Source organism: Myxocyprinus asiaticus, chromosome 35 (assembly GCF_019703515.2).
Source record: "Myxocyprinus asiaticus isolate MX2 ecotype Aquarium Trade chromosome 35, UBuf_Myxa_2, whole genome shotgun sequence".
In the NCBI taxonomy this organism is placed as follows: Eukaryota; Metazoa; Chordata; class Actinopteri; order Cypriniformes; family Catostomidae; genus Myxocyprinus; species Myxocyprinus asiaticus.
In genome coordinates this window covers 41,012,170-41,025,371 of record NC_059378.1, presented here as the reverse complement: position 1 = coordinate 41,025,371, position 13,202 = coordinate 41,012,170, and the positions used below count along the sequence as shown (strand labels likewise).

At 37.7% G+C, this 13,202-nt stretch overlaps 2 protein-coding genes across 2 annotated transcripts; one reads left to right on the top strand and one right to left on the bottom strand.

Moving 5' to 3' along the window:
* The first annotated feature begins 1,090 nt into the window (after positions 1-1,090).
* LOC127426409 (claudin-34-like) lies at positions 1,091-1,813 on the top strand. Its single transcript, XM_051673192.1, has one exon. The coding sequence runs from the start codon at positions 1,091-1,093 to the stop codon at positions 1,811-1,813; it is 723 nt and encodes a 240-aa protein (XP_051529152.1).
* Positions 1,814-10,817: 9,004 nt separating this feature from the next.
* On the bottom strand, positions 10,818-12,142 carry LOC127426518 (putative claudin-24). The gene has a single exon (XM_051673384.1). It carries the CDS (start codon positions 12,086-12,088, stop codon positions 11,417-11,419), a length of 672 nt encoding a protein of 223 aa, XP_051529344.1. The 5' UTR covers positions 12,089-12,142; the 3' UTR covers positions 10,818-11,416.
* Positions 12,143-13,202: the final 1,060 nt, after the last annotated feature.

Below are 13,202 nucleotides of genomic sequence, written 5' to 3'. Positions count from 1 at the left end.
GACAATGAAATATTTATACCTAGTATTCAAATATACTTGCACTCAAATAAAATACAAATACTTCAAAGACTATATAAAAATCGAAAAGGCCAAAAAATGTACTAGTTACAGCACTTCAAATGTAATTTATTCCTTTGTACAACAGCCCAATCTCACTCTCAGTGTGAATTCGGCAACAGCAGGTTGTTCTGTGCTTACCGAAATTCGAATTACTGCCCCCAGTGGTTGAAGTTGGAAGTGTTGTTGATCGTATGGGCATGTGTGAGCTCGTTTCTGTGTGAAATGTCCAGAGTGGTGCCAAAAGCGAGTTTTATTTTTAGCTGATGTAATACAGTCAATAGGAATGTATATTTTATTAACTCCACCCCTAAACCTAACCATCAGTGGAGAAAAATGTAATTTTAGAGCGAAAACATGCACTCTCCAAATGGCACTCATTATTGTTTTTGTGAACACGATTACTTCCTGAACCCGGGTCTAGGAGGTTGCTAGAGGGAAATGTATTCACAAAAATGTCTGATGGGGGATGATGGTTGTCACTAATTCACCTGAATGGGGTTGATTTCAGGGTATGTGAACTTTCGAAAGCAACATGTCGATTTTCCAGTGTGACCAGGTTGCGTGCTTACATGCAAATTCTAACCTAAAATCATGATGTCGAAAAGGCATGGACATGTTATTTTTCAACTATCTAACTTTTGTATCTTTAGTATTTTGACTACGGTTACCATGGTACATTTTTGCAAGGGTATCAGCAGCCTTTAACCGATGCATTGAATTTCTTAGGTTTCTGAAACAATAGCAGCAGGCAGTTTTTGTGATCTAACAAAGTCTCTCTGTCTCTTTCTCTCTCCCTCACTCTCAGAGGGATGTGAGAGCTTTGTTTTCCAGGTTTCTTAGAGACAGCATGGGTTAGTTAAAAACCACAACATCCTCCAGTGCGTCAGGTGTACGTGACTTGCAGTGAACTCCATAAAGTCATTGTACACGCACTTAACTCGTTCTGAGAGACGAGGCTTTACCTTCAAGATGGACCTTTGCTTGAAGGAAATGAATTTGTTTTGGGCAGAGTGAAAGTACGAGACACATCATGCCTTACCTTGTACACACGGCCCACGCTCAGTTTGTGGGTCTTTGCCTTGGTACAGTTGGTTGGATACTCATCATAGTGACCATCGGACTGGTGGAGTGGAGGGTTTGGGAAGTGTCCGATCTGTCGGTTATCAGCTCCGGGTTGGCTTGGGTCGGCATCTGGAGAGTATGTTTTTACAGTCATGCTCCAATCTTATCTGGAAGAGAAATAATGTTTTGCCAAAGAATTAGTTTAAAAGAATCATTCCCGCCACCTGAGATAGTTGCGGCGCAGGTGCTCATGATAGTGTCTTTTATTTTAGGGCTGATGGGTAATGCCAGCGTTGTTTACGGCCTCAGGAATATTTACTTTGGACTGAGCAAATTCAAACCCATCAGAATTGCTTTTTGTGCTGGTGGTGTTTTGTATATTCTCACTGGAGTTACTACAATGGTTCCCGTTTTTTGGAATCTCAGTTCAATTGTGAACAACCAGACCATCGATTTCCCTTCAACATTTCGAATGCCTTCTGCTCCTGTAAACCAGTATGTTGGACCAGGTATCGCTGTTGGGATTTTCGCATCTGCCCTGGTGGTTTGTAGCGGAGTGGTCTTTCTATCCTACAGGCTTCCAGTTGTGTTGGAGCCCAAAGTGAGTCCGTCCAGGCCTGGGGAAGGATGCTTGGAAAAAAACAGCCAGGAAATTGACAATCCAGCTTTCTTAACTCAAGAGAACTGCTGAGTAACTGCAAACTAATTAGTGGTATTTGCTAAGGCGAGCACCACTCACTTTACAATACACCTAGTGACACTCAGAACACCCTAGCAATGCCACTCAGATCACCTTACCAACCACATAGCAACATTTTGGCAAACACCAACAACACCCTAACATTGTGGTGGCAACTTTGTGCACAGGCAATCACCACTCACATTTCCTTCAGAAAATGTAGTGTTTTAGCTGATGTTTGTGCAATTTGGATTTAACTTTAAGGACACATCCACACTGATAAACTTTGTTTTCCTTTTCCTAACATCGTTTTAAGCCTAATCTCCTGAAAATTACGTGGCTGTGGCAAATTGTTTGCACAATTATGTTACACAGCTCCTTGAATGTATCGCGGCAGTTCCGAGTTGAAATGTCCACTGTGTGGCGCTAAAAGTGAGTTAAATACTCTCCCAAACAAATGAGGATTTAAGGTTAATGCTCTATCGAGTTTTAAATCATCAAAACTGACCTCTTTACCCTAAACCTTAAACCTAAACCTAACCGATAGTGTCAGAAAAAGCAAATGTGAGATGACAAACACAACCACGTCATTTTGTGGTGTTTCTATGACACATATTCCATTCATGTGTCGACACGTGTACTCTTCAGGACTCGTACCCCGGTCCTTTACATCACAAGTGCAACACTTTATCAGTTGAGCTACCATGCACAATTTAATCACACTTGAACAAGCTTGTAAATGTAGTTGGTTATGTAATGCAAACATTAAAATGAGTCATGTACTATAGTAAAAGTGTTTAGATGTCATAAGATAACCTTGTGTGAGGAACAGGTGAAAAGTAAGTGTCTCGTGATTTGTCTGAATATGAATAAAAGTAATTGTAGTTGTAGCGCCTCTAGTGTTCAGTTCACCAGGAAACTGCCGCGATAAGTACAACAAGCCACGTAAAAATTATTTAGCAAAAATTTAGGTATAGTAACATGATTATATGAGATCAGGTTGATCATTTTGCAAAGTATGCAGTACTAGAGAGCATTTTGAAACCTCTCCATTTTCAGTAAAGGAAAAATACTGCTCTAGTTTGAGTAAACGTAGCAAAATCATTTTGTTTTCAACAAAAAACACTATTAGAGTGGACATGACCTATAAGGTACAATACTTCAATGATGAATGTTTTTTATTGGACTGCAGCTCTCTGTTCTGGGTATGTAGTGTGTATATTTTGTATTTTGATGTGTCATAAGTGTGAGATTGTTTACATGACGAATGTGAGTCTGTGGTGTGTTCTGTAGGGGGCAATCAGTAATTAGTACGCTGTGTTATCTGAAGACATTGGAGACCATTACTGTGTAACCCCCCAAGGAGACAACCGTAATCTAATTTAACCTGCAAAAAATAAATATGTAAAAAGATTTACTAACCTGACTGTTAAAATTTTTTCAAAACCCAGACTTTAATTTATTTGAATTGTTAAGAGGGTTTTGTCTCTCATTGTTTATTGCACTCCCTTAAGACGCCTATAACAACAAACAAACAAAATTCAATTTGTTGATATTTGGACTGTATATAGTTATTGCAAAAAGGTTTAGATACTTCATCATTACATTAATTTATTTTAAGTAAGGTATAAATAAAAATGGACCATTGTAAGTAAGGGGCTTTCATGTAATTCAATCGTGTCAGCGTTGCCGAATACGTTGAAGTCTATGGAATTTCAGTTCCTGTTGACCTTCCAAAGCATCAGCCAAGGAATACTTTAGATGGCATATCATTACTTGGGTGCTGCCAGCACTAAAATTAAATTAAAGCGAGTAGTTCTCAGCTATGCTTTTCATGAGGAGGCGTTGAGCAGTATGTTGACTTCCCAATTTAAGTCATGTTAAAGCCCATTTATAGAAAATAAATGCACACCCAAGGTGGTAAAGCTAAATAATATAAAATTAATGAACAGCTCGGACAACCAATCAGAATCAAGAATTCAACAATGGCGTGTCATACATAATGAAATTCAATGATATTTCTGCAAGAAAACAGACAAAAAAATGTATTTCCCCCTAACTTCTTCAAGAGATAAGTGTAGTGGAGGACGGCCCAGTTATCCTTGTTGCCTTCACATGCTATCGGAATTATCGTAAATACGAGTTTCCCACTCTTTAAGTTGTGCATGACCGACCCCTCAAGTTGTAATTAAGACTCGGAAAATAGGAGATAATTTTGAAACCCGAGTTTCCGAGTTGAGAGGAGACGTAAACCTCTAACATGGTGGAGGAGAGGACGGCTTCTGTAGTGAATGATTACATTTTTTTAAATACAGCTAATTGTTAGTGCTTGCTGTTTCGGTTATATAAATGTATGGATATCAACAACCATTTGATGCATGTTGTACATTTTTACACCATGCAAATAGCTTGTATTTGACCCAAATTCCATTATCATCAGCAAGCTGAGTAATATGTATTATGGTGTCAAAGTAAAAGTGCCTCAAGAAATATGCATGAACAAACCTGGCATCATCCATGTGTCCTGTTCTTTCCAACAACAAAGCAGTTTAACACAACATACTGGTAATTACCACATCAGAAGTGGGAAGTGGATTTAAATTATGTGGCTTCTGCAAAGACAGACTGTAATCCTGATGATTAAGACAATGAAGGAATTAAAGGGATTATTATTATTTGTTTTTTGTTTTTTGTCTTGATCCTGCGAGTACTTCGCTGTAATCATCGTATGTTTTTTTCTCCAGTTTTAGCTCATTGAACAGTGATTTTGAGTAAGAAGCTTCAAATGGACATCACACTGTGAGGGGCCCGTCCGCACTTTAAAGTTGGCTTACATTCAGTGGCTCTAAAGAGGGAGATATTTTCAACTATTTGTTTTACCTGCAAATAAAGACTATGTAAGAAAGACAAACGGGCCTGGGTAGCTCAGTGAGTAAAGACGCTGACTACCACACCTGGAACTGCGAGTTCGAATTCAGGGCGTGCTGAGTGTCTCCAGCCAGTTCTCCTTAGCAACCAAATTGGAGTCACTTGGGGTAACCTCCTTGTGGTCGCTATAATGTAGATCGCTCTTGGTGGGGCGCATGGTGAGTTGTGCGTGGGTGCCGTGGAGAATAGTGTGAAGCCTCCACATGCGCTATGTCTCCATGGTAACGTGCTCAACAAGCCATGTGATAAGATGTGTGGAGTGATGGTCTCAGACGCGGAGGCAACTGAAATTCGTCCTCAGCCACCCAGATTGAGGCGAGTCACTACGCCATCACAAGGACAATTTGGGCATTCCAAATTGTGGAGAAAAGAAAGAAAAGAAAAAAAAGAAAGACAAACAATACAATGAGTGTTAAATGTATAGTCAAACCCTCTGAGCAAACAACATTCTTGCCATTAAACAAAATGAGACTGGCTGCCATAAGTGGTCAGTCAACGGTTGCCTATGACCATAGCCCTTTTACTGTGCATAAATAGAAGGAACTGTTGAAGAAATTGATCTTAAAAATGGGATCCTATTCCTGGAGATCTACCTGTCTGCAACTGTGAACCTCAAGACCTTAAAGGATAGCTCATCCAAAAATGAAACTTGAATGTAAATATAAACATGCTCAACGTCAAAGTTCTATGAAATAGTACTCATTTTAATCTCGCATGCTATTATGAATAGAGGGTGTGTGAATTGGGACACAAACCAAGACCTTAATTAGCTTCTTTAGATATGTTTGATTGGGGTTGGAGCTTAAATCTGTAGGAAGCTTGATCTACTGGTACACAATGAAGCCATCAGTTAAGGAATACTCATACGGGAAGTGATGCAGGACCCTTGAACATGCGTCATTTAGGGCCTCTGTTGGCTTTGGTCCATCGCTGGTAGGTGTGTAGCTCACATTTTGCCCTCTCTCGGGACCCTGCTCATGTGAACTCGGGTGGAGGATGGCAGTGATGGGGCACGTGAAAAAGTCTCCAGACTCTCACTATGCCAATTGTTAGCCTGGAAGTGCAGTCTGTGCCAAACGCATTCTCTCTGAGGTCCACATTGTGCCGAGACTGACGGCCGCAGAACAAAAGACCTCACTGACAGGCTAGCAGAACGCTGCGTCCAAGCGAAAGCTCGGTAAAGCCTGGAGATTTATGTTCAGAAATGATAGCGTGATGCCATGTGCTTTTACATTTGTGTAATGGTTTAATGCCAGAGTTATAATGGCCTCATTTAACTAGGGTTGGGCAATAAAAGATTTTATTACAGAGCTACCAACTAACTCTATGGCCATAGAGAGGATCATTTTACCACATTGCTATTATTCAGTGTTATTATGACTTTTCGGAAAAATTTATAATTGTCTCCAGCTGTCCATGACCTCTCTGTAACTCATCCATTAAATAGATTTTTACTAAAGCTAAACCTTACAGACACCATGAAATGGCTTGATGAGTTTCTTATGCTGACATATTTCTTATTTTTTATTTGTTATTTATTTTAAATAGCCAATAGCCACATCAGACATGAACCGTGAATTGCTACTTGCTATTGCTTGTTGAAGCAGGTGGTATTTACAATTTAGGAGGAGGGGCATTCTCATTTTAGAGAGCATTTAATTAGGATTTTATATATATATATATATATATATATATATATATATATATATATATATACGCCTCTGAGTGCATGATGATGTCATCAGATTTTTTGGTCTGTTTCCCACGAAGATAAATTTTGCTAACAGTGTATTTTGAGTAAAGTACACTAGCATTAAGATGACCTCAAAGCTAATAGGTGTGAACTTAAAGCTGCTCAAAGTCCTCAAATTTTTACTTTAAAGGAATAATTCACCCTAAAATGTAAATTCTCTCATCATTTACTCACCCTCATGCCATCCCAGATGTGTATAACTTTCTTTCAAAATCTTTTTCTTTCTTTAAAAGAATATTTCAGCTCTGTAGGTCCATACAATGCAAGTGAATGGTGACCAGAACTTTGAAGCTCAAAAGGCACATAAAGGCAGCATAAAAGTAATTCATACAACTCTAGTGGTTTAGTCCATGTCTTCAGAAGTGATATGATGTGTGATGGTGTGGGCGAGAAATAGATCAATATTTAAGTACATTTTTACTATAAATTCTCCTCCCTGTCCAGTAGGTGGTAATATGCACGAAGAATGCAAATCGCCCCCCAAAAAAATGAAGAACGTGAAAGTGGAGATTTATAGTAAAAAATACTTAAATAATGATCTGTTTCTGTCTCGCAAACAACAACAAAATATTTCTGTGTAAGTGTTAAGTGTTAAAAAATGCTTATTCATGCTAACACAGTAACAAAGAAATGAGAATTCATGATATATTTTACTGACAAGGAAATTATGTAAGAGTATGGGCAGAAACTATCTAGGATTTTAGTGGGAATCAATGAGTGCGTATACATGCACACCAATATGCTGATAACCACCAAAAATCTGTTTATTGAAAAAATTAGACAATGCAAGAAAATCGTGTTTACATGAGGTTTGAAATCTGCATTTGACATCAAAAGTTAAACAGTCATGCGTACAACATTTGCACACATTGGATAAGATGGAAAAAATGCTGGAATAGGTGTTTACATTAAGGTGACCAGATTTCTAAAATGAAAAACAAGGACATTTCTAGTTCAGTGGTAAATATGTCATTGAAATTTCACATGTTACTTATCTATGAATTAAAAAAGGGGGACAAATCAGATGTTATGTATTTTGACCATGGTGAATGTAGTAATGTCATGAACTATGGTATATCATAGTTCATATTTTGCACATCCGTTTCTGATATTACCCCGAGAAAGGAACGCCATTTAAGCCATTTACATGACCTCACATGTTGTTGGCTTATTAACCCTTTAAGCTCGGGCCCGCAAGAAAAAAAACAATCTTCAAAATATTAATAACTACAGTCTTGACCAACACAAAATAGGTATCGTTTGAAAGCTTAGAAGCTCTACTTTACAATGCATGTAGACATTATGACCAAAACTGAACAAAAGCTTTGAAATTTGAAGACAAATCAGAAGCGTTCCATTTTTACAATTTATGGGGGGGGGGGGGGACTGCACTGCACATATTATTGCAATCAGTAAAAACATCAAACTCATCAAATAGCCATGTGTCATATATCGTTGGAAATCTCTCAAAGAGTAGAATGCAACCATGTTTTGTTTTAATCACAGACTAAAATATAGCGAATAATAGCTACTGTAAATATATGTCTTTGGCAATAATGTTTGTGTTGCTTATATGTCGTGTTTTCGCTTATAACAAAATATCACATAGAATTATTTAAAAGAGGTGATTATCTTTCAAACGAGCCTACACACATGGTAATCAGATGCACAAATCATTAGATAATCAACACAAAGGACAATGTTACATATGGCCACCAGGAGATGGCACCAAGTACATGACACAGACTCAATGATGACTCAAATGACACAGAATGAAACTCATTCTGTGAAATCTCATTACTAAAATCATGTCTGCATGCTATGCAAACCTTTAGTCATTGTTGTGTTTGCATGTGTAATTAGTTCTTATGTACAATTATTATGTTTTATTTGTTTGGAGAGGCTTTTGGACACATGGAGACATTTTTGGACACTATGATAAATTATGTTTGTAATGCTATAACTTTTGATTGCTTTGTCATATCAACACAAAATTTTTCTCAGATTCAGTTGACATGTTTGGGAACAAAACAAAACAGTTTTCAGGAGCCACCTTATTTACACATTGAGATATATAATGTCAAATAAGAAAAATAAGAAAAAAAGATAAAAAATGTAAAACATTTTGTTATTTTTTCAGCAGTTTCTTAGAATGTGAGTCCTAGTCTATATCACCAGGGGCATAACTAGAGTGAGGGCAAGGTGAGAGAGAGAGGGGGCCTGCGAAGGCCAACTAAAAAGAAGCATAAAAAGGGCTGTGGGCTCAAGGAGGGGGTCCGACAGGTTCTTTGCACTGGGGCCTGTAAGATTCAAGTTACGCCACTGTGTATCACTAAAAAATGTGAAAAGTTTTCTTTACAATGATAACAAACACTTGATCCTCCTTGTTTTTTTTTTTTGTGTGTGTTTTTTTTTTTTTTTTTTTTTTTAAGTTATAAGCCTTTAATTTGGGGTATGCCACTGAAACAGGAAATATTCAGAGCTGAAGGGTTAAGCATAATTGGTGAAAGGCCAGAAACACATTCTATGCAAGTACGCACGCAAATGTAAGCGCTTGGCCACCACATTACCAATGCACGGTTGCACATGCTTATGTAAACATGAACGTGTATTCTTGCCTTTCTGTGGTGGTAACAAACCTCATTACTCAGAGTTACCTTCAAAAGTCTGTGACATTAAACTGGATATGCTATTATTCTTCATTCTTAATGTTGCTATAAATATATTGACTTTAACTTACTTAAGATTCTCTACAAACTGTTGCGCCGCCATGAGTGTAGTAGACGCAGACTGTGCACACTTATGTTTGCTGTAGCATAGCACCCCTTGTGGCAATGGTGAGAATGCAATGCACACTTGCATTGCTTTATACATTCTGACACATTTTGGAACGCAACTACACATGAAATCAAGCTGCGTTCACATAGTTATTTATATTTCAGCCATAAGATTGTGCATGTAAACACGCCCAATGGTAAGTATATGATCAATCCTTTGATCTCACTGAAGAAAAATCAGGATTTAAGGGACGAGTTTCATCCATATGGTTCATTATCATAAAGGAAGTGGGCAGGAAGTTGACGGCACCATGTACTCCTGATGCTGAAGAAACCGTTGTATGTAAAAGATCAGAAGATTACCATACAAACGTTATAATGACTCCATTGTAGGAGCCCAACAAAGAGAACGTTCATCTGCCAGTATAAACTCGGGCTGGGGCAGTACAGCTTTATAAAGATGAGACTGAGAGCCAGCGTGAGACGATCCACAGAACACCAACAGTTAAAGCATACTGTATAAGAGAAGACACTAAAGGGATTTGTGAAGTACATGACCTGCTTAATGCTATCAAAGACACATTCTTCCTGTAGGACATTACTGTAAGAGAAGGAATCAGTCCGGTTAGATCAGATTATACACTTGTTTTTGAGAGGTTTTAAGTAAATGGACTCTAAATGGATATCTCGAATATAATATTTTGTTATATAATCGTTATAACCTTCAATAAACCTAATGAAGACAATTGGGGGTTTGATGGAATTAAAATATTGTGTGTTAGCAATAATAGTTTCTTTCCAGTAATATTAAAAACTCATTTTGATTGGCAGGCACATCTAACAAGTGTTTGACTAAATGAAAGTAAGAGGAATTCTACTGCACATCATATAGGAGATTTAAGAATGGTTTGTAATCAGTATATTTGTCTTATTTTCTAGTAAAATAATTAAATCCTTGAATCAAGACACATTTACTTGAGAAGAAAAATTGCACGAGATACTTAGATTTGTTTATTATTACTGAATGTTGAATTAAGTTTATTTTCTTACTCCATTGGCACATTGCTTTATTTCTTATAAATTTTTTTCTTGTTGTAAGAATAAATCTAACAAGATTTAGTGAGGTTAATGCTTAAAAAAATTTAAAAAGATAAATGCCAATAATGTATGAAAAATACAGTTAATTCAAGATTTATTCTACAAAAACAAATCTTAATATTTTACACAAATTTGCTTCTCAGGCATGTCTCTGTAAATGCCTTTTAATATTTCACCTCTGAAGAAAACTGCAAATCAGTTCATATTATCTACAATATCACTAATATGTGATCATTTTTACTTTTTTGACATAATGCCTCATATGTTTCTTACAGATATAGCCTAATAAATATGCATGTTTTTAAAAAAATAATTAAAGCAAATTGCACAAACCTTTATAAGAAATGAAAAAAAAAAAAATCATAAAAACTGACATTTGTTGGCATATTGTGAGCACTGACTGTTACATCACAATATATACATAAAATCACCTGGTAACCTTTTCATATATCACACAGAGAGAGACAAACATTCAGTTAATTTATTTACTAATCACGGCAGCTTTGGTACTTTGCTCTGAGATATCAAACATCATATATGATGGTTTTAAAAAGTAAAAATAGACACACTGACAAGCTTGATGTTGCATCTGGTATCACAGTAATATTTGGATAATTAGCATAAAATTGTCTTTCTTATAATGACTTTGTAGTTATAAAAGTCTAAGTTGCACTTTCTTGGAAAGTTTGTATATTTCATTTTCATGATTAATAAATTACGAAAAATGTCAGTAGAATTGCAAGAACATGTTCACATATGTGCAAACCTCACCAGTGTTCAACCATGTTGAAATTAAAACTTCAAGCTTTTAAAGTGATTTACAAAAATGTTGCAACGATATATACAGATGATTTAACATCTAAATTATTACATGGAAATTAAGTCTAATCTGCCAAAAGAATGTGCAGGAAACAGCAGCACTGTATTCACATACTACTTTTTAAACTCAAATCTGATCTATGCCGATCATTAAATTATTATCGACGCAAAACATTAGTTGATGCCAAATGAATGATACGTGCCTAACCGACCCGAGGGAAGGTTCATAGACTCATTTCCTCACACATATTCTGTCCTTCTTCTTGGAGAATGTTCTGGATTCATAATTTGTGTTCTGTTAAGCGTCATTGATTGGATTAGCTGGCACTCTTCATTTTGCAGCCATATGCAGGAGGTGACCAGTAGAAAACCAGCGACCAAATGTAAACACCCTGCCGTCCAGCCGAAGAAGAGTGCATCCCCAAACTCCCAACGTGGAACCACACTGGGCACGCTTTCATCGAAGAACCGCAGAACCGTCAGGTGTGCAATATATGACACGGGCACCAGCCCGAGTATTCCTGCGACAAAGCAAAAAATTCCACCAAGCATTTTAAGGGTCCTCTTGGCTTCGAGGGTCTCGGTGCGTTTGCAGCTGTTGACCAGGTAGATGCCTGGGATTGCAAATAACAACCCGATTAGACCGATCGCCACTGTCGTACACATCAAAATTCTGGCCAGGCGGATATCAGAAGGGAGACCCAACAGACTGTCGTACGGTCTGCACTCCGTAATGCCCAGTTCCTGGACCACACAAGTTTCCCACAATCCCAGCTCGAACCTCTCTGTCGGAAGGAGCTCCGTGGAAAGCGTGAGCCATTGGGACATCATGGTGGTCATGAGAGAACACAACCAGGCGCCTAATGAGAAAAAGACCCCCAACAACTCCAGAGCACAAACTCCAGGGTCCATAGCAGCTCTGTCTGTGTGCTGCACTCCACAACTCTCCTCCTCCTTTCAGTCTTCTAGTTTATCCGCAGAAAGGCCTAAAAAAAAAAGACACAACCGACCACTTACTTGAGCTTTAATGAGGAGGTTTGTGTCTGCAATAAGCCTCCAATGAGAATCGCACGTCATCTTTCCTCGAGTGGGCAGAAGCGTTCTGAAATGTGGCCCTCCCTTGCAGTGACTGCACTGACCAGATCTCTCTCAGAGACAAAAACAACAACATCATTCACACATGCAGATCATTTCCAAACACACAGTCACACATCGAGCAAATGCAGACAGAATGCAATGAAAATGTACACTGTTTTGGAGAGATTAAGAGAGAATTTGAGTGTGTGATCTTCGAATAGCACACAGGTTGTGCCACTACACAGATTTTGACACTGAGAGACATTTATAATAAAAAGAAGCAAGACTCAACAATACAGATGATTTTTTGTTTGTGCTGGCCCAGGTAGACCATTTTGGTCAAGAATTGCTGGTACTGCTGGTTCAAGTCCTCCTGGGAAGTTACGATGTGTAAATAATATAATGTTTCAGTTGGAAAGAACGGACCCCTTTTGCAATTTCATGTTTCACTTACTAGTGAAGGCAGGACGTTTTTTAGCACCAATGCAACAAAATGAAGAGCAAAGCCATGCATTAAGTGTGTAAATAAGGCTTTATCTACCTATTTTATTATTCTGGTGCGTCCACATATAATAATGCAAAATGTAGTTTTGTTGCAAATGCTTGTCGCTGCATTAACCATCTAAATAAGGCTTATTTTTCAGGGAAGTTTTATAGTTATTCTTCATTAACCATACAAAAAAATGCATACAAACTAAACTGCAAAGTAAAACTGAATTATTACCAATCACAATTTGCTTCTGCCGTGATTCTTAAATTGACACGCCCCCCAACTCGAAAAGTTGGGGCTCGATGAAAATTCATTTGTAATTATGACTTTGTGGTTCCAATCATTCCGACAAGAAATGAACACACCATCATACTATATATCAAATTACCATCTGCTAAACCAGAGACAGTTTTGCTGAGACAGACCACATTGAATGGGAGAAATACCTACATCCAAAAT

What these genes read in the sequence shown, in the direction of transcription:
- LOC127426409 (XM_051673192.1), top strand. Translation starts at nt 1,091, where the DNA reads ATGCCTTACCTTGTACACACGGCCCACGCTCAGTTTGTGGGTCTTTGC.
- LOC127426518 (XM_051673384.1), bottom strand. Translation starts at nt 12,088, where the DNA reads ATGGACCCTGGAGTTTGTGCTCTGGAGTTGTTGGGGGTCTTTTTCTCA.